We start from the raw sequence: 22,840 nt of genomic DNA, 5'->3' as shown, positions 1-22,840 counted from the left end.
CTTTAAATTTTGATGATTAGAGCTTACAGCTCATGAAAGTCAAAAATCAGTATCTCAAAATATTAGGGTGAAGTAAACATCAGAGATGCTTTGCCACAAGCTGCAACTGTAGGAACTAAACTAACTATGGTGATGCAGATCTTCTTCCGAGATGGTATTCCTTGGAGCATCCACATTGTTGAAAAACCTTCCGCATCATCAGCAGGGATCTCAGGGTCTCAGATGTTTCGCCCCTTAACCTGAACACCTCGCCTGAGTGGGGCAGCGAAGACTATAACTAGCCTTCACCTGCAGAAGGGTTCCAACTGTGGGCTCTCTTCAGCCACAGCCATCTTGAACTGGACTCGGCTGCTGCGGCTATGTCCCTGGTGGCTTTCTTCAGCTGTTTCGGCTCCAGGCCCACCCTCTGGAGGAAATAGCGGACTGATTTTGCTGGGAACCCGCGGCAGCCAACTTCAATAGGGTAGCTGGTTGCGTGCCACCCCTTTACAACAGCTTCGTCAACCAGGTCCTGGTACTTAGCTTTCTTCAGTTGGTGGGACATGGCTAGCCTCTCTTCCCAGGGCACCGTGAGCTCAGCAACTATGATGGTTTTTGTGCTCCTGGATAGCAAGACCATATCTGGTCGAAGGGAGGTCACTGCCACGTCCTGTGGGAAGACAAGCTTCCTCTTCAGGTCCACACTCAACTCCCAGTCAGAGGCTCGTTGCAAGGAAGAGGGTGGGTTCTTGACTACCATGCCGGTCTTATGAGCTTTGTCTCCTTCCCTCACAAAGGTTATGGCTTCGGGGAGATGGGCCTGCTTGTTATTGGCTTTTTCTCGCTGCTGTTCCACCCATTTGGCGATCTCCATGAGGACCTTATCGTGCCTCCATCTGTACCGCCCTTCTGCCAATGCCTTTGGACAACCAGTCAAAATATGGTTCAGTGTACAGGAGACTGCTCCACATTGGTTGCATGATGGGTCTTCCTCTCCACCCCAGATCTTTATGTTTCTTGGTGTTGGCAACAGGTCGGTCACCGAGCGCATGAGAAAGCTCAACCTCCCTTGGTCAATCTGCCACAGTTCCTTCCAGGACAGCGGTCGCTCCTGTGCCTGGTCCCACTGCATCCATCGACCCTGAGAGGCAAGCCCGATCGCTTTCACCTGACGCTCCTCCTCTGCTGCCTCACGGACTCTTTGCACCACGAGGCCTCTTCTGGCTCTGGCATCAGCCCTGCTCCACCTCTTCTCACTATAATGTCCAAGGCCCAGGCGTCCCTGGCATACCACGCCCACGATTTCCTGGTGTTTCCAGTGGAATTCTGCTTCCATCACGGCTTGCTGGGGCTTCCACTTTCTGCAGCATTTGATGGTCTTGCTTGCGTGTCTTACCTTCCCGTCCTCAGATGAGAGGATATTACTTAAGACCAATACAAAGAAAGGATTTTTAGAAATCTTGGCCAACTGAAAAGTATGAAAATGAAAAGTATGAGCATGTACAGCACTCAATACTTAGCTGGGGCTCCTTTTGCCTGAATTACTGCAGCAATGCGGCGTGGCATGGAGTCGATCAGTCTGTGGCACTGCTCAGGTGTTATGAGAGCCCAGGTTGCTCTGATAGTGGCCTTCAGCTCTTCTGCATTGTTGGGTCTGGTGTCTCTCATCTTCCTCTTGACAATGTGTGGGCAGATGCCAAGTCCTGCTGGAAAATGAAATCAGCATCTCCATAAAGCTTGTCAACAGAAGGAAGCATGAAGTGCTCTAAAATTTCCTGGTAGATGGCTGCGTTGACTGTGGACTTCAGAAAACACAGTGGACCAACACCAGCAGATGACATGGCAGCCCAAATCATAACTGACTGTGGAAACTTCACACTGGACTTCAAGCAACATGGATTCTGTGCCTCTCCACTCTTCCTTCAGACTCTGGGACCTTGATTTCCAAATGAAATGTAAAATTTACTTTCATCTGAAAAGAGTACTTTGGACCACTGAGCAACAGTCCAGTTCTTTTTCTCCACAGCCCAGGTAAGATGCTTCTGACGTTGTCTCTGGTTCAGAAGTGGCTTGGTAGCCCTTTTCCTGAAGACGTCTGAGCGTGGTGACTCTTGATGCACTGACTCCAGCTTCAGTTCTCTCCTTGTGAAGCTCTCCCAAGTGTTTGAATCGGCTTTGCTTGACTGTATTCTCAAGCTTGCGGTCATCCCTGTTGCTTGTGCACCTTTTCCTACCCAAATTCTTCCTTCCAGTCAACTTTGCATTTAATATGCTTTGATACAGCACTCTGTAAACAGCCACACCTTTCAGTAATGACCTTCTGTGACTTACCCTCTTTGTGGAGGGTGTCAATGTTCGTCTTCTGGATCATTGCCAAGTCAGCAGTCTTCCCCATTATTGTGGTTTCAAAGAACAAGAGATACCCAGAATTTATACTGTAGGGATGGTCATTTATTCAAACTCAAATGTAAATATTCTAATATTTCGAGATACTGATTTTTGACTTTCATGAGCTGTAAGCTCTAATCATCAAAATTAAAAGAAATAAACATTTGAAATATATCAGTCTGTGTGTAATGAATGAATATAATATACAAGTTTCACTTTTTGAATGGAATTAGTGAAATAAATAAACTTTTTGATGATATTCTAATTATATGACCAGCACCTGTATTTTGGGGCGAGGCAACATAATTAATTAATTACAGAATTAATTAACAATAAACCTTTATTGCATTTAATACTGTACTTTGAATTTTCATATTAAACAAAATAATGGTAGACAATTGTTCCTCTTTTATTCAAAGGTTTAATGGGAGAGAATGTGGATTTCGCATCTCACAGGAAGACTTGGACGAGTTTTTCATTGAACCTGCTCGTAGCACATGTGGAGATGGACAGTTGCAGACACACTTTGCAGAACTACATGTCCAAAGCAATCTGACTGCATCTCACACCTGGGAGGCTGGTGTGGAGAACTAAATAACTTTAAAGAACATGGCCCACATTTAAACAAATAAAAGAAACTCAAAAGGTGAGCTATCCCTTTAACATTTTAAATTGTTCTACTTAGTGCAATCCAAAACCAGGTGAGTTTTGAATACCAAAATACATTGCATTTTTGAACTCTTCATAGCTTTTGAACATTGGCAATTTGATTGTGTTGGCACAGGAATTTAGAAGTCCTCTCAAAACTCAGTTGGGGCTGAGGCACAATTTAAGAAGGAGGCAGTGAATCCAGTTCCGTAGCAAACATTAGGATGTCCTGGAGGGAGACTCCCGTTTCTTGTTCTGAAAAAAAAAAAAAAAAAACAACAACAATGGGATATCATGAAATATGTAATCAACAACAATAAAATGTAATGTTTAATCCTTTACCTCCAGTGGACCTGGACCACCGTGAACAATAGAAACTGCGATCATCCGCCCAGCAAGGAAGTATTCATCTTCTCTGACAGCCGTAGGAAAAGGCTTGTTTTTCTACACTTACTGTAGTGAAAAAATAAGACAATAATGAATAGTGCAGCTAAAATTTAGAATTAAGTAAATAATTTACCTGCATTATTAAAGGTGAGAAATCTCCTATTTTCTGGACCATCAAAGCTTCTCCGTGCTCTTAAACAGTCCATTAGGAGGGTCAGAAACTCGCAGGGTCAGGGGTGTTTGTTCCTGGAATATTTTAACCTCTGAACAATCTGGGTGCAGTAAAACATAGGAGCCCTCTTCCATGTCCTGATTAAAATCTTTTACTTTATTTTCACCAGCTATTAACACTTGCTCGGATGACCAGTTTGTTTGAACTTCAAGAGGCAGGTTCTTCCCTCTCATGGCCTTTAGAACACCATCATGGCTTTTCATAATTCCAATGAAAATCTACACATGAAAAGAATAAATAAAAATGTCCCAAACTGAACATCGAAATAGGCTTTAATATGGGTGTGTAACTAATTTATAAAATGCTTATAAAACTGACCGATTAAAAGATAATCATGATTGTGAAACTAGTTGATATCTAAAATTCCTCAATTCCATAGAAAACAGACATTCAAGACAAGGGTACTGTAATTATGAAATGGAAGTTGCAATAGTCTTCATCCCTTCCCTACTGTGATGTATAAAATATACCTTCACAGTTTTTTTAATCCTTTTTAGAGTCATGATTTTTCTTTGTAAAGAAGGTTTTCCTCTCCTTCTCCTTTAATGCCCTGTACTTCATGAAACAATCCACTGAACATGTCTCTGTTGTTCCTGCTTCAAAAACATCATAGAAATCTCTCACATTATACTCTACAGTTTACCAAGCAAATCAATACAGTAACGTTAACAGCCTCGCTATGTAACTTACCTACACTGGTGCTGGGCTCATTTCCATCAGGAATTTTGTCTTTGAGAAATTTTACACTTTTTCCACATGTGCTGCAAAAAGAAGGGCAGCTTTCGAGTGTAGCCCCACAAAATGGACAATACATTGCGAACTGAAATAACGTCAGGGAGCAAGCAGTGTTAAAACTATCAAAACAGGTTCAGATTGCCAGGCGGTCAACATGCGCACAATTGCCTGTTTCTACAGACCAACGGCCCCCTAGAGTGGTCGGGTGCATTTCCGTTGTGTTGTGAGCTTATGTTTGCGTTTTTAATTGCGTTGTGTTGTGAGCTTATTTTTGCTTTTTTAATTGCATTGTGTTGTGAGTTTATGTTTGCTTTTTTTAATTTCGTTGTGTTGTGCACTACTGGGCCACCGTAATTTCAGCTGTTAAACTTTATATAGACAGGTGTGTGCGCCTTTCCAAATCATGTCCAATCAACTGAATTTGCCACAGGCAGTGGCGGATTTAGCAAATTGGGGGCCCAAGGCGAAGGTATGTATGGGGCCCCCCCCCATCCAATCTTTAAAAAGAAAGTACTGACTAAATGGTGGATAGGCAGGTAAAGCTAATCTACGGGGAAGTAAAGGTTGGAGAGGAGAAAAAAAACCTTCCCCTTTAAACCCTGCATACACTTTACTCCAAAATGAAGATGGAAAGCAGAGAACACAGTGTAGCACAATACAAACTAACAGTCACGATGGAACCCAACAGAGAATAAGGTTTCAGATAACACGTCTTTGCCAAAATGCCAGGAAACCAGCACTGTTTATTCTTTTTTTTAAGATCAAATCAATATAACCAGCAAGAAAAGTTAGGGTAAACCCCCACAAACAGTCATATACTTAACAAATACTGTCAAGACGAATAATTTACTTTGTATGTGTGAGTGAGTGAGTGAGTGAGTGAGGCATTTGACTCACCAAAGCCCCATCATCGTCATCATCGGTGTCAAAATGGCCATCACTGGACAACTCTTCCACCTCATCTGTGTCAAAGTCGATAACACTGTCGGTGACGGCGGGCGGCAACAACGTGATGTCCTTTTCATTGATTTCTTGGTTAATGTTATCCTCAACTACAACTAGCGCCACTTCACAGCTAGCTGTTGCTGATGCTGCTGTAGCGGCATGTTCAACGCTTTGGGCGTTGTTCCTGTCTGTATCCCCAACCCCAACAACAGTAGCCGTAAAAAAGTGTGTCATCTTCGGCAGCGTTGCCAAATACTTATCTGTGTCTTTTCGTTTTTTTCTCTTATTTGAGCCGCTTGGGTAACATCGTTTCATTTTCGCGTCTTGCTTCGTCTCTGTTTGTGTACTTCCCAGTCCTCCTGTCACTGTGTGTTTATCTTTCGCGCCGCGCACCGTCACGGACTGGTCCATTTCATTATGAAAGTAGGGGGTGTATATGTGTAGGGACAGATAACCATGAACTGGACATTTTAACTACTACTTCAATGTTTCAACGTATTTCTTAAGAATGTTAATACAATTCACCATGCTTTTGAAGCGTTCATGATGATAAGGTTTTTTTTTTTTGTTGTTTTTTTAGGTTGGTTGGGGGCCCCCCTACTTCGACCGCCGGTAGGGGGCCCCAAGCAACCGCCTACCTATGCCTCTATGTTAAGACCGCCACTGGTCACAGGTTAACTCCAGTCAGAGTATAAAACATCTCAAAGAGGATCCAGTGAAACTGGAATGCTCCTGATTGAAATGTCAAGTGTCAAAGCAAAGGGTATGAAGACTTGTGCAATGTCATTTTTTCAGTGTTTCCTTTTTTAATACATTTGCAAAGTTGTGATAAATCCGGTTTTTGCTTTGTCATTATGGTGAGTGGAGTGTAGATTTATGTGGGAAAAAAAAGTAATTTAAAGCAGTTTAACATAATGACGCAACGTGAAAAAAATGAAGGGGTATGAAGACTTTCTATAGGCACTGTATATAATTATTTATTCAATTATTTAAACAAACATTGCTTTTAAATGCAACAGTCTCAGTAAATGATCATAGTGTCCTATTGTTTTTTTCTTTATGATCATCTGATCTGCTTGATTTTCTCTGCATGCTTTTATTCAGTTGCTTCCATATGATTACGGGAGCAAATGTGTGTACTGTACCTAATAAAGTGACCACAAAGTGTACATCTGTGTGTATGAAATCACTCACCCATTCACTATGGTATGCAATAAACAATGAAGATTGCTCCCCGGGTGCTGGAGCAATGGCTGCCCACTGCTCCGGGTGTGTTCACTGTGTCTGTCTGTGTGTGTGTGTGTGTGTGTGTGTGTGTGTGTGTGTGTGTGTGTGTGCATTTGTTCAGAACTCACTGCTGTGTGTGTGTGCACTTGGATGGGTTAAATGCAGAGTACCAATTTCAAGTATGGGTCACCATACTTGACAATACGTCACGACTTAGCTTAAGATAAACATGAACAAAGATGAGTGTTAGGTATGTACATGAAGAGTGAATGTATATTTTGCTTTCTTGGTGGCACAGCAGGTAAGAGCAGCACAACTGCTTTACTGAAGGAATGATGCATTGATGTGGCACCTGAGTTCAGTGAGCGAATCTTGTGTTGAATCTGCTCTGATGGGTTTGGTGAGTTTATTCAGTCAAGAATTTGTCAAACTGATTCAAAGTTTCAACTTCTGAGTTTGAGACTCTTTTGAACTATTCATTAAAAGGACCAACTCATTAGAGTCATTGTTTGTGAATCCTACATTTACAAGCACTGTGGGGAACACTGGTGAAATCTGTAAATCAAAGTTATGTCCACCCAAAACTTGTTAATTAAACTTGCGATCCAGTGTTTGAAAAGCGCTATACTAGAGCAAATGTTCGGTACATGTTATAGTGCACACAACTGTGAGTGTGGTGTCATGATCACTCTCATCTTCATGAAACGCGCTCCACAAAGCAAAAGTTTAGTTTCGTGTAGTTTCCTGAGGTCTGACGTGTTACTTCCTAATTCACCTATTGTGTGAGTCTCTGTACTCACACTCGCTGTAATGAAGTTGTTCATCTTCATAGTGTTTCAGCTCCTGATGGAGGTTCAGTCTTACAGTAAGTGATTTCTATTGTTTAATGTTGATTAAATACTGTATGCTCACATTTGTAGTGAACAAAGTGTCATTGTCTAAAATATTTCCACATGTCTGATCAGTAGAGCTACAAATGAACCTACCTGACATATGTTTGTGGTAAAATATTTTGTTTGTCAGAAGTTGTCTTATTCAGGTTTTTAGAACCCGAAAATATGCAAAAAAAAAAAAGTATAATGTTGTGCCTGTGAACATTGTCAGTGATTAGATGTAATGTAGCGATTTATCTGTTTTGTGTTGTTTCAGAGTCTCCTACTGTAAAAGTATCTCCAGATGTCATAAGAGAGTCCAGCTCAGTGAAGATCAGCTGTGAGACACCAGCAGATGTTACAGTGAATCAGTGTTATTTCATCACAAACAGAGAAGAGAAGAATATAAAAGTCAGTTCATCATGTGAGCTGGATCTCTCTGGTGCTGAAGTGCTCGGATGGGCAGCTGTAAAATCACCTGAATCGATCTACATTAACTGTTACTACACAATACATGAGGGAGGCATCAATAAACCATCATCTCATTCTCCTCCTGCCACAGTCACGGTTCTAGGTGAGATATTTCACTGATGTTCTTCTGTTTTGGAAACTACTATGTTTTTAATAACCGGATCATTTCTCTTCAAACAGATTCTCTTCAGAAACCCTTCATCCGTGTTAGTGGAGATAATAACACCTTATCATGTGAAATACCACTTTCAGTCCGAGCTGATTTCATCTGTAGTCTCTACACTGAGGATGATGATCTTCTGTGTCAGCGTGTTTCTCAGAGGAGTCAGTCTGGAGGGAGTCAGTGTATGTTTTATTTAAGTCATAGTGAACTCTTCACACGATCGGTGAACAGCAGACATCTGATCTGTGTTTATTCACTCAAGACTCAACCTGAGATCAGATCACCACACAGTGACACATACACCATCAGAGGTGAGTTATCAGTATTATCATTTGAAGAAAAAAAAAAAAAGAGCACATTTAATGATTAGAGATGCCAGTATAATTCTGTAGCCAGTATGTAGACCAGAAGGATATTATGAAATCTTTGGAGGACTTCTGATCAGTAAGAGAAATCCAGTCATTACATAGATCAGTGTATCTGACACTGAATCAGTAATCTATGAAGTCTTGCTTCTTACACAGAACAACTTGTAGGTCCATTTCAGACAAACACTAACCACAGTGTGACTTGACAAGTGAACAATCTGATACATTTAGACAGGAAGGAAGAGCTGTTTGATCTAATCATGTGATCATAGTTGAGATGTGTCTGACACGTCTATGGAAACTAATTTCTGCATAAAATGAAATCCATGAGAGGAGAAATTTAACAGTGATTTTTTAAATTAAATATTACATTTTAAAATGTTCTTTATAAGCTCTTAACATTATGTTTTGCAGCACCTTTTGAACTCTGTGCCTACAAAAATACATGTGTTGAAGTATTTTAATTAAAATATCCTTTAGCAATATGCACTATATAAGCTCATGTGTGAAAAGGTAGCAGGTGCTTAGGTAGCTAGCTTGAAGCCAGTGGGGCTGTCGGTAAGAACAGGTCCAGTCTAGTCAAACCAGGTATAGGAAAGTTTATTGTACATCCAAGGAGGTTTTGTGCATCTAGATGTGTGTGTGCATGTGGTTTCTATAAAGGGAATATATATACATTTTAGTTTACCAATAAACAGTGCTAAATAAGGTACAAGGCAACCACAATGTTACATCAAGTGCACATGAAATAAAGCACATGCCTAAACAGGAACTAGAGCAAGCATGAAAATGAACATTTAGGCCAAACTTAAGTCATACAAAATATTTAAGCATCAAACAAAGGCACTTACATCAATTACGCACACGCAGAAAAACACAGAAAGAAGTAAAACTCAATCCTCTACACCAGGGTTCCTCAAATCTTACCCTGGAGGTCCAATCCACTGCAGAGTTTAGCTCCAACCCTGATCAAACTCACCTGTCTGTGATTTTCTAATGATCCTGAAGACATTGATTAGCATGTTCAGGTGTGTTTGATTAGGGTTACAGCTAAACTCTGCAGGAAAGTGGATCTCGAGGTCCAGATTTGAGGAGCCCTGCTCTACACTGTATACACGCATGCAACAAAAGGGCAAGCTGTGGACACAGGTGCAGCTAATAAAGTCCGAGAGATAGTTCTAATTGGCTTGAGATTGGGTGGGTGGAGCTTGGAGCAAACAGGGAACTGAAGAGGGGTGTGGCACTGCATTGAGGTTGCAGCTTAGAGACACAAAAACTTCTCAACAATGTGCCTTACTGATTATGACTTGATGATAATTTTCTATCCATTTTCCCCCCCATATCAACCATCCATTTGTTTTTTCCATTAGGTCTTCCTCAGGCCAAGTTGAGAGCGTCTGCTTCAGTTATTGTGGAAACAGACACAGTTGAGCTGAGCTGTGAGGATACTGAAGATCTGAAGATGGAGAAGTGTGTTTTATCATAAATGGAAGAGAAAGTAACTCAAAACTGAGCTCATCATGTCAGCTCTCACTCACTGGATCTCAGATCAGTATTTGGTCTGGAGGTCAGAGTTCATCTGTGAGAATAACCTGCTTCTACACTGTGAAGAAGGGACAAGTGTCTGTACCATCTCCTCACTCTGATCCAGTGACAGTAACAGTCCAGGGTATGTTTTTATTTTCATACTCATGTTAACCAATGTAGAGGTGATGTCAAGTTACATCACAAGTATGTGACCTGTGCTATTTCTTATATTTGAAGGACCTTTACCTTCAGCAAACAAACTTTGCTTTAAAGGTTGCAAATAATGTAAATTTACCATGATAATGTAATATAATACATGCATAATGTGAATTGACACCCTGTAATTCTGATAAATTGTCTCCGCAGTTTCAACATCAACCACCACTGAACAAACTACTACAACAGCCATGAAAACCAGTGAGTAAATGAGTTTGTAAATCAGTTATTCTTACTCTATTCTGAATGTCTTCAAAATGACAATCATTCTGTCAGCTTCATCATTTGTTGAACATTTTCAACAAATGATGTTTTCCTTGTGATATGTTATTTTTATATTAGTAGACCTTCATTACAATACAAACATACCAACCAACACAGCAAAGGAAACAATGTGTAAGTTATCAATGGTAAAATTCTGTCCCTGTGTCAAATTAATATGTTGGATTCAAAAGTCATATAAAAAATACAGCTGGGATTCGTTTTCAAAGTTTATTTGTACATGGTAAGCACTAGGGGTGTCCCCGACTAAGGATTTTCATAGTCGAATCGGAATTTTCGAATCTTGCTGACAGTCGACTGCTAGTCGAATCATATATTTGGGGGCGGGGCAAAATACATTACCAAGAGTCAAGTCAGACATTAGACAGTCATAAATACTGACATTAACACACAGGGAAAATGTGTAAAGGACGCCTCGTAGATACAAACGGAGTGAATAATGTTTTATGTTTTGATTAAAAGATAGTTAACATTAAACGTCAGCGAAACCCTAAGAATTCACAACATTTTTTACAATAGTGCTCTCATTATAACGTTATGTAGGCTATACGACAGTTATTAATGTTCTGCATTTCTGTTTTGAGCTGCCCGCGCTGAATGACCAGTAGAATTAATCATTTAGAAGGTTTTTAATCAATGGGATTTAACTCATTTATCTCATATAAAATACGCTTCATTATTTATACTTGTGGACGCGTTCTTGACGCAACAACGTGCAAAAACACGGGAAATAAACTCTAAAAAAATCACAGCGTTTTATTATAATAGTGTTCTCATTATAATGTTATGTATAGGCCTATGTGACAGTCCCAGTCATAGTTATTACTATTCTGCATAGTTGTTTGTCCTGCTCGCGCTGCGCACTGAAGAGATAATCACTGTTCAATAAAGCGCTTTACTGCAGCGACTCAACCAAATGCATCATATACGAGATAAATAATATATACACGATATATATAAACCGGCTGAAATGTTTTGAAATCACTTGTATCCTACCTGATCGAAAAAAATCCAGTCTTTCACTCTGCGTCAGTTTGAGTCTTGTTAAAGTTTTAAATCCTTGCCGCCAAGATGCTCCTCTGTCGGTCACGAAAGTGAAATTTAAATCTATAGGGGTGGTTGTATTTATTCACGCACCTTAAAATATTTATTTAAAGCTTTTTTTTTTTCTTTTCAGATTCTTATTTACAGCATTATCATAATAGGCTGTATATTAACTTATTGGGAGAAAACTGGTAGTTCTATGTGAAATCAGACATTGAGCACCCCCATATAGCCAAAATGGTATGATCATAACACCCCGCGAATATTCGACTGTGAGATTGGGAGTCGAATCAGGCTCCTCGAATCGAAGCATCGAATCGTCGACTATTCGGGGTCACCCCTAGTAAGCACTAAGCAGTAGAGAATTAAATAATGACATGGTTCATGATTATGCTGCTTTTTCAACATGGTTATGGCACAGAACTCTTTTTCTATTCCATTATTCTTTGTATATGTTGCGCTAGACAGACGTGCTCAACCGTTGAGCTTGTGTGTCGTGTTTTCTGCAACATCTGGAGCACGACACGTCTTTCTAAAAATGTGAAGTTCAAGTTAAAGTTCAACTCTTAAAAATGTCTCGGGACCTTTTGTTTTTTCCCCAGTCCACTTCCTGCCTTTTACATTTCTCAAAGTCACTGTGTAAAATTAATGTGTTGGATTCTAAAATCATATTCAAAAATATAGCTGGGATCCAGTTTATACATAAGCATGGGAAGCAATAGCATCAGTGAATTCAATAATGATGTGGTTCATGATTATGTTGTTTTTTCCAACATGGTTCCTTCTTGAATTATGCATTTCATTTTTACAGACTTACACTTACACACATGCATTATATATAATGCTTCTTCAGTATCATACAAAATACAACTGTACAGTTTTCTGTTTTTTTATGGTTATTGCTACAATGCTGAGTTCAGTACAATGTAAAGAAATATACATATGCCAGTCTTTGCTAAATACAACTTACAATGTTCTCACTGCAGTTTCAACAGCAACAACCACTCAAAAACTTCACAAATGGACACAATCATTTCTACATTTGAAACCCCAGTGTACCGCAGAACAGGTAACTTACTGTATTGTTTTTAAAAATAAGTACAATGCCATATATAAGGAAAATTTTTATTTTTATGCAACTTCATCAAATACTGAAACACAATTGTATAAAACCATCATCATGCATCAGTCGAGTGTGATTTCATTTGAGGTCTTTTCTGATGCAGACTTTTCTAGTGTTTCAGTGGCTCTTATTGAAGGTCCACCAACACTACAATACAAAGGTATTATTCAGAATTTTTTCTTTCATATTCAAATTGATTTGACCATTGCATTTACTTCTTTCCATACAATCAATCAATCAATCAATCAATCAATAATACTACATGTACTTAGAATTCTTTTATCACTTAAAATGTCAGGTTAATGTATCTCCAGTAATCATATTAAACATCGTAATACACATAAACATGGATTAAAGTGTTTGTTTTGTTTTGACACAGATATATGGTTTATAGTGCTGGTTTTCACTGGTGTTGCTGTAATTTTGTCTGGACTCGTGGGACTCATCTGTCTGTGCCGGTTTGCAAGTAAGCATTTCAATGTCAAAGTCAATTTATTTATAAAACAACAGATAGTCGACCAAAGTGATGAACAGGATTAAAAACTGAATACATAATACTGAAGCTTATTGTTTTCTAGGTAAAAAAATAAGAAAACGGTAAGTTTTACATTCATTCAATTCAGTAATCTATGTTTGTTAGTAGTCTATTTTGTAGTCCAGGAGCTGTATGTGTAAATGTTTAGCTGCTTATCTGATGTATGCATGTATGAAAAGATGCCATATAGATTGATATTTCATTCTTAGCAACAAAACGATGTCAGTAAAACCTGATGTGGCAAGTCAAGGAATTGGTATGGTGAGTATCACCATAATATTGACTATAAATACTTGTATTTAACAATAATTCATATGAATTGTTCTAAGGGACTTTACCTTAATTACTGATTATGTTATTTAGACTTGTTCTGGATCTGCAGAGACATATTCTCTGATCACTTCTGTACCAGCCACATCTCAGCCAATATTTGCAGGTAAGAGATCATCATTCTCAGGAAATGATCTCAGATCAATTTAAAACATAGCAGTTAACCGACATCACCTCTAATCATAGTTTTGAAACACTGTTCAGTGAGCACAGCTTCTTAGAAACTGGTACTGCACCCATTTCCTCTTTCAAGTCATCAGCAGATCAGTATTATTAGCCACATTTTCTCTTAAAGGAACAGTTCACACCAAAATGAAAATCACTTACCATAAACTTCTAATAAAAGTAGTCCATACAATTTAAGTATGGACTCATGAAAGTCACATGAAAGTCTTTCCCAAATTGTCGTGTAGTTTGCTGCAATGACATATTTTCGCAGGCCAGCCCAGAAGTCAGCATCACCCTGATTCCCTACAAAAACCCAATAAAAATGTCCATTGGCTTTTAGATTATTGCAGAAAATAAGCTCTATGACCAACAAAAGTTTAATTCTTAAACATTTTGTTCCACAATGGTTGCATGACTTCAACGTCACCACCATTAAGCTTCCGACCAGGAGAAACCCGCAAATGTCTTTTATCGTTTGTCAATGACAAAGAAGCTCTTTATTGTGCGTGCAGCTTATGAACAACTCTGTGCCAAAGATAAAGACCATAGGCGGAGCTTGTGCAAGGCTGGGCAAGGTTAGCCTTCCCCTGGCCACGAGTCAGAAATCAACGGGGGCTTGGGACAAAATGTCCCTACATACTAAATTATATCTATTACGGATGTTGCGAATAAAATGAAAATGAATTGAAAAGTATTGATTGCAGAATTAAATTTAGATCTGCTAATGTTGCATCATATTTCTTTTTACAGTATTGCGCATTATAAAGTTTTGTTCAGTGTACGCACCCGCTGACGGAATTCTGCTCTCTCACAAATTCTCTCATCATAAACAACAGTCATCTTAAAAATATCTTATGGCATGACACCCATATCTGGTACTAAAAGAGTTATAATGTGCGTAGTTAATGGATTACACTAACATTATGCTACTTTTAACTTTACCCTGGAGTTGGTTCACTCTATATGAAAATGATGATTTATATCCATTTATATCCAAAGCAGGGTTAAAAATCACTATCAAAATACGGGCACACTTTTTTGATGGGGGCCTTTGCCCAAATACTGATGAAAGTCTAGAAATGGCCCTGCTTCTAACAAGTCAAAACTATTTCCCCTTAAAGTCTAAGTTAGAATAGTTTGCAAAAGCATGATTACAAACACAGTGAGGGTGTAAAAGCAGATTATTGAGTAGATGAGTTTGGTGTCTGGTGTGCCTTTTTCAAGACACATAAGCTTTTAAAAAATAAATAAATCACAAAGGGGTATTACTGTATACTACATAATATATTACTGCTGCATTGTATGTCATGTCATATAATAATAACATGACAAAACTCACAGATCTTATTTTAGGCATTTACCAAAACCTATTCAAAAAACCCATTGACTTCAGGATGACAGAATCAGAAATGCTAAAATGCTAACAAAGCTAAAGGTTGGAAATACGCTACATGACTTTTGCTCACTGATTTATAGTCTGGAGAAGTCTAGGCTAGTTGCCGAAAGTTAGAGCCAGTCTGCAGATTTGAGTTAACAGATTTCATGAAAAATTGCGTAGTGTATGATGGTCAGCACATTTTTTAAAGTGATCTAAAGTGATTCTGCATTGCATTACAGATGTTTTGGTCCATAAACAACAGAAACAGGGAAATCTGGAGGAAAATGAGGTACGTTTGAACACTGTCACACACCAAACACATGACCGTCCAGAATACCACACTCATCCTGCATGCCTCTTCTGTCTGTCTTCTTTCTTTCTCAAGAATGTTTATCATCTGTACTGTACAATTCCTGACAAACCAGTTCACTCAGATGCAGGAGGTCAAGCCTACAGTTTGGTGAAGATGCACTGATAAATCTCATGTCTGTGTTCATTATGTACAGCTACTGTAAATAAAGTATCATTACCTGCAGACAAGTAGGTGTTTATTTTCATCATTTAGTGTTTGGTGTGGAATATACTGTGACCTGTGGCAAGGCCCACTAGTCCAATACCACCTTTAAGAAAAGCTAATTGAGCATTCAATAAAGGCTGGACTTTCTGAACAAATCGTAAATCTTTTGAACTATTTATTTCCTCCTTACTATTCTGTATTACTCCAGATATCTATGATTTGGCTATCAGTTCTTTATCGGTATCAGTGGTTGCATGAAGAACCTTTAATGGAACCTGTCCATTGCACAGAAGGTTCTTTATAGTAGAAAAAGTTTCTTTCGATTTTTAAAATGTTGTTTACACAAAGAAAAAAAATGGTTTACTGAAATGTTCTTTGGGGAATCAAAAATGTTTTTTCTAAAACTCTCTTTTGAAACCTTTATTTTTAGGAGTGTAGCAAACTGACTCTCGGTTGGATGACAAAACAAAATCACAAAGTGTCCTTTTCATGATTTCATGTTAGTTACGTAAGTTAGGTAATTTAAATGTATTTTCTAATGTGGCACCTTTAGCCTGTGTTACTGTAATTATTTCAGGGTGATTTGAAACATGTATCTTGCATTGTTTGCTATTAAATGATCTGACTGGTAAAAGTACTAAACTGAAAGATGATGCTGTTGTGTTTCTGTGATTAAACCAAATGTTCTCGACATATTACAACAATCTTGTTTGTGATCAGTATGTATTTTTGTACTATGAGTTCTGAAAATGTACATCTTACTTGTGAAAACAGTGAGGGGAAAAACAACAACTGTAACTTGATTCCTATAAGCTGATGAAGCCAATTTGAGGTCCTAGAAATAGACTTAGTTGTGTAAACACCTTATTTATAATATACACTGTAATATTTATTTACATCTGCACATGTTCATATGAAAGAAAGTTTGGGTGTTACTTGATATAGATGATTGAGAAAAGCTATCAAAAAAAAGTGGTTTACTGCTTTTTATGCAATAGTGAATCAAGACAGCGATTAAACGAAGTTCACACTGTTCCTGTTAGCATCATTAAAACCATTATTGTGAGATAAACATGAGTCTATTGGCGATTCGATTTCTGCATTTTCGCCATAAAAATCTGTTATAATCAACAACAGTTTGCTCAACGAATCTCTTATTTACATTGTTTTCACTGTGTTAGTATGATGGAAGTATTTGTGAGCTTGCAGAAATCGCATTGCATTGTGTGCCCACTGCTGAGACATGACTTTATTTGGCTCCAGTACAGTTCTGCACCCTTCGATACAACGGGAGGAGATCTAAGTCAAAGTCCTTTCATGGCATGTCATTTCACTCAGCTGCCATCTTTGAAACGCAGGCAGGTCTTGACTGCATTACTATCTTGGCTGTGCATTATTTTTGTGATAATTCAATGACCTGTCATCAATTATTCCTTATTTAATCAACATTTTTATAATTAGTTAATCCTGTAAAAACACAGTAAAAGTTTTTGAGAGAAATTATTTCACATGCAAAGATGTTAGCCAATCATAGCAGTGGCTGTTTACATTGATGTTTCACAGCAGACACATCCCTTCTAATGGAGCGGTCAAATCAGAGAGTTAAATTCAGGATAGAGAATTACTATTTATATCTAAATTATGACCTTTAAAATTAATTTAAACACCAAAATCAGTGCAAAATAATAGAGTAAAAAATACAAAATGTCTAGGTTATTAACACTAGTGCATGCTCTATGATACACATTACATTACATTATCTACTCCATCTACATAAAAATGCACATACATAGGTTTCCTGTGGTCTGATGTACCACTTCCTAATTCACTCATGTTGTGTAGGTCTCATTCTGTCTCTTTTCTCACACTCGCTGTAATGGAGTTGTTTGTCTTCATTGCTTTTCAGCTCCTGGTGGAGGTTCAGTCTTACAGTAAGTGATTTATGTTGTTTAATATCTTCTTAAATACTTTATGTTCATATTTGGACTCATCTTTTGATGAAGTTACATTGTCTAGAATATTTCTGCATGTCTGATCAGTAAATAGAAGATTGAAACACACAAAGTGATGATGATTAAAAATTATTAAATGATGTTTAATAATGAATGATGTTTAATATTTATACAGGAATCTTTGAGTAGCTGTGAAGCAATTATTTGAATGACTAAAGTCTCAGCCAGAATATAGACATCATAAAAGCTGTGCTTGTAAACACGGTCGGTGAGGAGATGTAATGTAGTGATCTGTCTTGTGTTGTTGTAGAGTCTCCTACTGTAAAAGTATCTCCAGATGTCATAAGAGAGTCCAGCTCAGTGAAGATCAGCTGTGAGACACCAGCAGATGTTACAGTGAATCAGTGTTATTTCATCACAAACAGAGAAGAGAAGAATATAAAAGTCAGTTCATCATGTGAGCTGGATCTCTCTGGTGCTGAAGTGCTCGGATGGGCAGCTGTAAAATCACCTGAATCGATCTACATTAATTGTTACTACACAATACATGAACAAGGCTTCAATAAACCATCATCTCATTCTCCTCCTGCCACAGTCACGGTTCTAGGTGAGATATTTCACTGATATTCTTCTGTTTTGGAAACTACTATGTTTTTAATAACCAAATAATTTCTCTTCAAACAGATTCTCTTCAGAAACCCTTCATCCGTGTTAGTGGAGATAATAACATCTTATCATGTGAAATACCACTTTCAGTCCGAGCTGATTTCATCTGTAGTCTCTACACTGAGGATGATGATCTTCTGTATCAGCGTGTTTCTCAGAGGAGTCAGTCTGGAGGGAGTCAGTGTATGTTTTATTTAAGTCATAGTGAACTCTTCACACGATCGGTGAACAGCAGACATCTGATCTGTGTTTATTCACTCAAGACTCAACCTGAGATCAGATCACCACACAGTGACACATACACCATCAGAGGTGAGAGCATTTCATACATTACAAGCATTATTTATATTATAATGTAAAATAGTTACTTTATGTGTAAAACAAAGAGGTAAAATGTTTTAGTGACTCATAAGTTTTAACATATCAGGAAAATGCAAACGTAAATATAATGCAATGTTTAAATGACAATTCATGCAAATGAGTAAAAATGTATGGTAACACTTTACAATAAGGTTCATTAGTTAATATTAGTTAACACCATTAGTTAAAGGGGTCCTGTTATGCTTTTTCACTTTTTGAATTTTAGTCAGTGTGTAGTGTGTATGTTTGGGCTTAAAAAAGATCTACAAAGTTACAAATCTCAAAGTCCACTCCAAAGGGAGATACTTCGTTTAAAAAAAATCCCTTTTCAAGAACTACAACGAACGGCTCGTTTAGACTACAAAGTTGATTTCCGGTGTTTGTGACATCACAAAGCTGTCCATTAGAATATCATTAAAATAATTCGCACCTGATGGCGGGTGGATAGGGAGGAGGTCATGTTTGGCTGAGTGCATCAGACAAGATGAAGAAGTGCTGCTGTAGCATCAAGTTATCGCAGGTTATTACACATGCACCTGAATAATTATGTATGTAAATATGTATGTTACAATTATGAAAACATTTTTATAAATTGCTGACAGTACAATACTGGACAATGATGTAATCTGCAGAATTTACACTTAAATTATGAGGCTTAGACAGTGTTTCCTAACATTGATTTATTTGTGGCACCCGCCACAAATATACTTTCCAAAAGGCTTTGAATTCGTTGAATAAACATGAGCACTGCACGTTTCAAAATCGAAACACAGTGCAGGTGTTTTTATATAACTGTATTTCTGAAGGAAACCGACTGTCTTCAGAAAAATTTGGATGTCATTTTCATTTCATCTTGCACCTAATGTCTGATAAAGCAGCGTTTGTGAGCCGAGCGCTGCTTTATGTACATATTTTGTAAAAGAGCACAATAGGACCCCTTTAACATGAACTATAGTATACGAATGAACAATACTACAGCATTTATTAATCTTAGTTAATGTTAATTTCAGCATTTACTAATGCATTATTAAAATCACAAGTTGTGTTTGTTAACATTAGTTAATGCGCTGTGAACTAACATGAACAACTGTATTTTCATTAACTAACCTTAACAAAGATTAATAACTATAGTCTAATAAATGCATTGTTCATTGTTTGTTCATGTTAGTTAATACATTAACTAATGTTAACAAATGACACCTTATTGTAAAGTGTTACCAAATGTATGTAGTTAATACAGAATGTCTGTTAAAAGTCATTTTGAAATTTGTACATGTATGTCTGTAATAATCCAATAATTTAACAATCATGAATGTTGAATCCCGGATATATCAACAAGAGATATTGTTTGAACCAATGGGGCTTCACTACCCAGCCATTTCTAAAAAAAAAAAAAACTAAAAAAAAATGTCCTGTTGCTTTCTAATTATTCTTCTATCTTGTTATTATTATTATTATTATTATTGCTATTATTCATTAGGTCTTCCTCAGGCCAAGTTGAGAGCGTCTGCTTCAGTTATTGTGGAAACAGACACAGTTGAGCTGAGCTGTGAGGATACTGAAGATCTGAAGATGGAGAAGTGTGTCTTTATCATAAATGGAAGAGAAAGTAACTCAAAACGGAGCTCATCATGTCAGCTCTCACTCACTGGATCTCAGATCAGTGTTTGGTCTGGAGGTCAGAGTTCATCTGTGAGAATAACCTGCCTCTACACTGTGGTGAAGGGACAAGTGTCTGTACCATCTCCTCACTCTGATCCAGTGACAGTAACAGTCAAGAGTGAGTTTTTTATGTGCATATGTGAAAAAACTGATCTATTTACAACAATAAAACTTAACAAATGACCATGTTTTTGTCCATTGTGTGATAGTCTCAACAGCGACCTCTACTGGTAAAACTTTGACAACAGCCACAAAAACAAGTGAGTAACTTTACATCTCTGTATATCTGTAGAGGATAATAAAGCATTTCTGATATTTTATTATATTATTATGTGTTGTATTATAACATTAATACCACTACTATTTATAGTTTTATTTCCAAACTAAATGGACACTTTAACATTGTTGAATCCTATGTTTTTTGTCTGACCAGCGACCTCTACAGTTAAAGCTTTGAAAACAGCTTTATTTTTTAAATTAAACATATGCATGACATATACCTTACTTATCAACGTACCAGCATTTATTACACTGTACATTATCACAGATTTTACAATGTATATAAAAAACTCTTGAATATTAATTTGCTTTTTATTTTGAATGAGTTGTCTTTAATGTTAATATTTTATTATTGCAAGTTATACTGTATTAATAACACGGCAAAACTTTTATTGTCACACTAAATGCAGCTTGTTACATTGTTGAAATCTCTTTGCAGCTTCAGTAACGACTTCTAATGGTGAAACTTCAACAGCTCCCACAAACGCTTGTGAGTGAATATCATTTCACGTTAAACTGCTTTTTCGAAAAACAAAAAACAAACCTTTCTTAGTGAGTGTATCTGTTTCATGGCTTTCTTGAAAATATGACTGTAAATGTTCAGTCAAAGCATTTAGCAGACAAACAGTGTTATATAAGTACAACTAAACTGTACACCTGACCATTGTCTGTGGCAACTGATTTACTCCCTACTGTATCTGTGTAATTTCATGTCTGCCGTATCACATCTGACACACTATTGATTCTATCAGCTGTTTTCACAGCAGCCTCTACTCTGCCTGATTCCACCAGAGAGACAGAAACATGTAAGAATATTAAATCTGTTAAATAACAAATAATTATAAGACATATATAAAACATTAAATATTGCTTAACAGTTATATTATCTAGATAGAAACACTGATGTCTGTAATCATTATGCAGTTGTTACATTTCCACTCTAATATGATTTAATCTGAGATTTGTTTCTGTTGCAGCTGTTCCTCAAACTGTTCACACTCACTCTGACGGTTGTTCATTCACTCACAACACAAACTGCTGTTCTGAATATTTGTCAAATCTGACACAAACCTTTAAATGTCCTGCTTTCGTGATCATATCATATATCGCACAGTGGTTTGAAAATATATTTGCCCCATCCTAATTTTTTTCTCCTTTTGTGCATTTTTAATACCAAGTAATTTTAGATCTTCACATTAAATGCAACCCATACAGTTTTTATTTTTATTGAAGCATTAAAAAACAAACAAACCTGCAAACAGCAACAATTTTAACAGCAACAACTGCAACCAAACGCATTTGTTGTATTTGTTTTGTTGTTATTTTGTTTTCAGTTCTGAAACAATTTTGTAAGTGATATACACTAAAACAGAAGAAATGAGGATGGGGCAAACACCTTTTCACAGCACTGTATGATAATTAAAAAATTTTTAAAAAAAGAATCAGCACATAATTTACCTGATTTAGTGCAATTATTCATGTTCATTCCTTATTGCAATATGAACATGGCTTAAATAATTATAATAATGTAATTATATATATTTAATATAATGAAACTTATGTAAAAAATTAAAATTATTTAAAATTATTTTCTTCTGACAGACTCATGGCTTTCAGTAGTGCTGGTTTTCACTGGTATTGGTTTATTTCTGTCTGGACTCATAGGATTCATCTGTCTGTGCGGCTCTACCAGTAAGTACAATGTGCAGGTTTAGTTGTTCATAGAAGCATGATAATAAATTCTGTGTCTCTGCAGGTTCTGCTGATGTTCTCACAGAGCTGAACTACACCTCCTGTCAGCTGGAAACAACATCTCTATTAACTTCCTCTGTGTGCTCCTCAAAACATGGATGATATGTTTACTTTCTGTTTCTGGCCCATTCAGTTGTTGCATCAGTTGTACCATCGATGAAGTAATAGATATTAAATGTAATTTAGTCTATATGAATATACTTGGTTATTCAACTATGTTGTTTTTAACAGGCACATGAATCCCAACAATAAATTTCACAGTGGAGATCTGAACTTCAACAGTTTAATAAAATAATCATAGTGTCCTACTGGTTTTGTCTTTTCTTTTTTTATCATCGTTATCATTTTAGTTTATGATCATGGACCATCTGAACTGCTTGTTTTTGTCTGCATGCTTTTATGCAGTTGCTTCCATATGATTACATTTCATGATGTTTTATTAACAATTTTGGAGGAGCATGTTCAACTATTCTACCCGATCAATGCGAGAGGTTTTCCAGCATCCCTCCTCCACCTCAACTCCTCACTGTAGATTATTCCTATTCCAGCCAAGGATGGGAGGAGTACTCTGCACTGTAAAATCTAAGTTTAAATTATTTAAATCAAATGAGTTTGTTGGGGATTTGGGATTTGG

General features: G+C 37.3%; 3 protein-coding genes across 9 annotated transcripts; 2 read left to right on the top strand and 1 right to left on the bottom strand.

Moving 5' to 3' along the window:
- Positions 1-3,576: 3,576 nt before the first annotated feature.
- Positions 3,577-5,972, bottom strand: LOC131549126 (uncharacterized). Its single transcript, XM_058790977.1, has 2 exons — positions 5,267-5,972; positions 3,577-3,852 (listed from the first exon to the last, which is right to left on the bottom strand). Exons 1-2 carry the CDS (start codon positions 5,723-5,725, stop codon positions 3,577-3,579), a joined length of 735 nt encoding a protein of 244 aa, XP_058646960.1. The 5' UTR covers positions 5,726-5,972.
- A 1,364-nt stretch (positions 5,973-7,336) lies between these two features.
- Positions 7,337-16,557, top strand: LOC131548981 (uncharacterized). Of its 5 annotated transcripts, none has more exons than XM_058790636.1 (11): positions 9,473-9,564; positions 9,786-10,084; positions 10,309-10,359; positions 12,471-12,553; positions 12,711-12,767; positions 12,987-13,073; positions 13,186-13,204; positions 13,352-13,403; positions 13,506-13,578; positions 15,258-15,307; positions 15,404-16,552. In XM_058790636.1, the coding sequence occupies exons 4-11, from the start codon at positions 12,505-12,507 to the stop codon at positions 15,491-15,493; spliced, it is 477 nt and encodes a 158-aa protein (XP_058646619.1). In that variant the 5' UTR covers positions 9,473-9,564; positions 9,786-10,084; positions 10,309-10,359; positions 12,471-12,504; the 3' UTR covers positions 15,494-16,552. The 5 variants fall into 5 exon arrangements, 4 of the variants coding, with proteins under 4 accessions (XP_058646619.1, XP_058646618.1, XP_058646617.1 ...); XM_058790635.1 differs by having other exon boundaries at positions 9,512-9,612; XM_058790634.1 differs by having other exon boundaries at positions 9,541-9,668.
- A 783-nt stretch (positions 16,558-17,340) lies between these two features.
- LOC131549582 (uncharacterized) lies at positions 17,341-22,506 on the top strand. 3 transcript variants are annotated; one of them, XM_058791887.1, is made up of 10 exons: positions 17,341-17,466; positions 17,798-18,094; positions 18,172-18,465; positions 19,994-20,293; positions 20,385-20,435; positions 20,894-20,944; positions 21,219-21,260; positions 21,432-21,464; positions 22,057-22,146; positions 22,211-22,506. In XM_058791887.1, exons 1-10 carry the CDS (start codon positions 17,367-17,369, stop codon positions 22,306-22,308), a joined length of 1,356 nt encoding a protein of 451 aa, XP_058647870.1. In that variant the 5' UTR covers positions 17,341-17,366; the 3' UTR covers positions 22,309-22,506. The 3 variants fall into 3 exon arrangements, with proteins under 3 accessions (XP_058647870.1, XP_058647869.1, XP_058647871.1); XM_058791886.1 differs by having other exon boundaries at positions 21,207-21,260; XM_058791888.1 differs by lacking the exon at positions 19,994-20,293 and having other exon boundaries at positions 21,207-21,260.
- Positions 22,507-22,840: the final 334 nt, after the last annotated feature.

The sequence above is a fragment of the Onychostoma macrolepis genome, chromosome 11 (genome assembly GCF_012432095.1).
Source record: "Onychostoma macrolepis isolate SWU-2019 chromosome 11, ASM1243209v1, whole genome shotgun sequence".
Lineage (NCBI taxonomy): Eukaryota > Metazoa > Chordata > Actinopteri > Cypriniformes > Cyprinidae > Onychostoma > Onychostoma macrolepis.
The sequence above is the reverse complement of the archived record's forward strand: the minus strand, read 5'-3'. Positions and strand labels throughout refer to the sequence as shown.

Coding starts and splice junctions, on each gene's coding strand:
- LOC131549126 (XM_058790977.1), bottom strand. CDS start 5,725: ATGGACCAGTCCGTGACGGTGCGCGGCGCGAAAGATAAACACACAGTG. Junction 3,853..5,266: donor ATGACGATGATGGGGCTTTG/GTGAGTCAAATG, acceptor TTTCATGTGTAG/ATTTTCATTGGAATTATGAA.
- LOC131548981 (XM_058790637.1), top strand. CDS start 12,505: ATGGACACAATCATTTCTACATTTGAAACCCCAGTGTACCGCAGAACA. Junction 13,579..15,257: donor ATCTCAGCCAATATTTGCAG/GTAAGAGATCAT, acceptor ATTGCATTACAG/ATGTTTTGGTCCATAAACAA. Junction 15,308..15,403: donor GAAATCTGGAGGAAAATGAG/GTACGTTTGAAC, acceptor TTCTTTCTCAAG/AATGTTTATCATCTGTACTG.
- LOC131549582 (XM_058791886.1), top strand. CDS start 17,367: ATGTTGTGTAGGTCTCATTCTGTCTCTTTTCTCACACTCGCTGTAATG. Junction 18,095..18,171: donor TGCCACAGTCACGGTTCTAG/GTGAGATATTTC, acceptor CTCTTCAAACAG/ATTCTCTTCAGAAACCCTTC. Junction 21,261..21,431: donor CACCAGAGAGACAGAAACAT/GTAAGAATATTA, acceptor TTTCTGTTGCAG/CTGTTCCTCAAACTGTTCAC.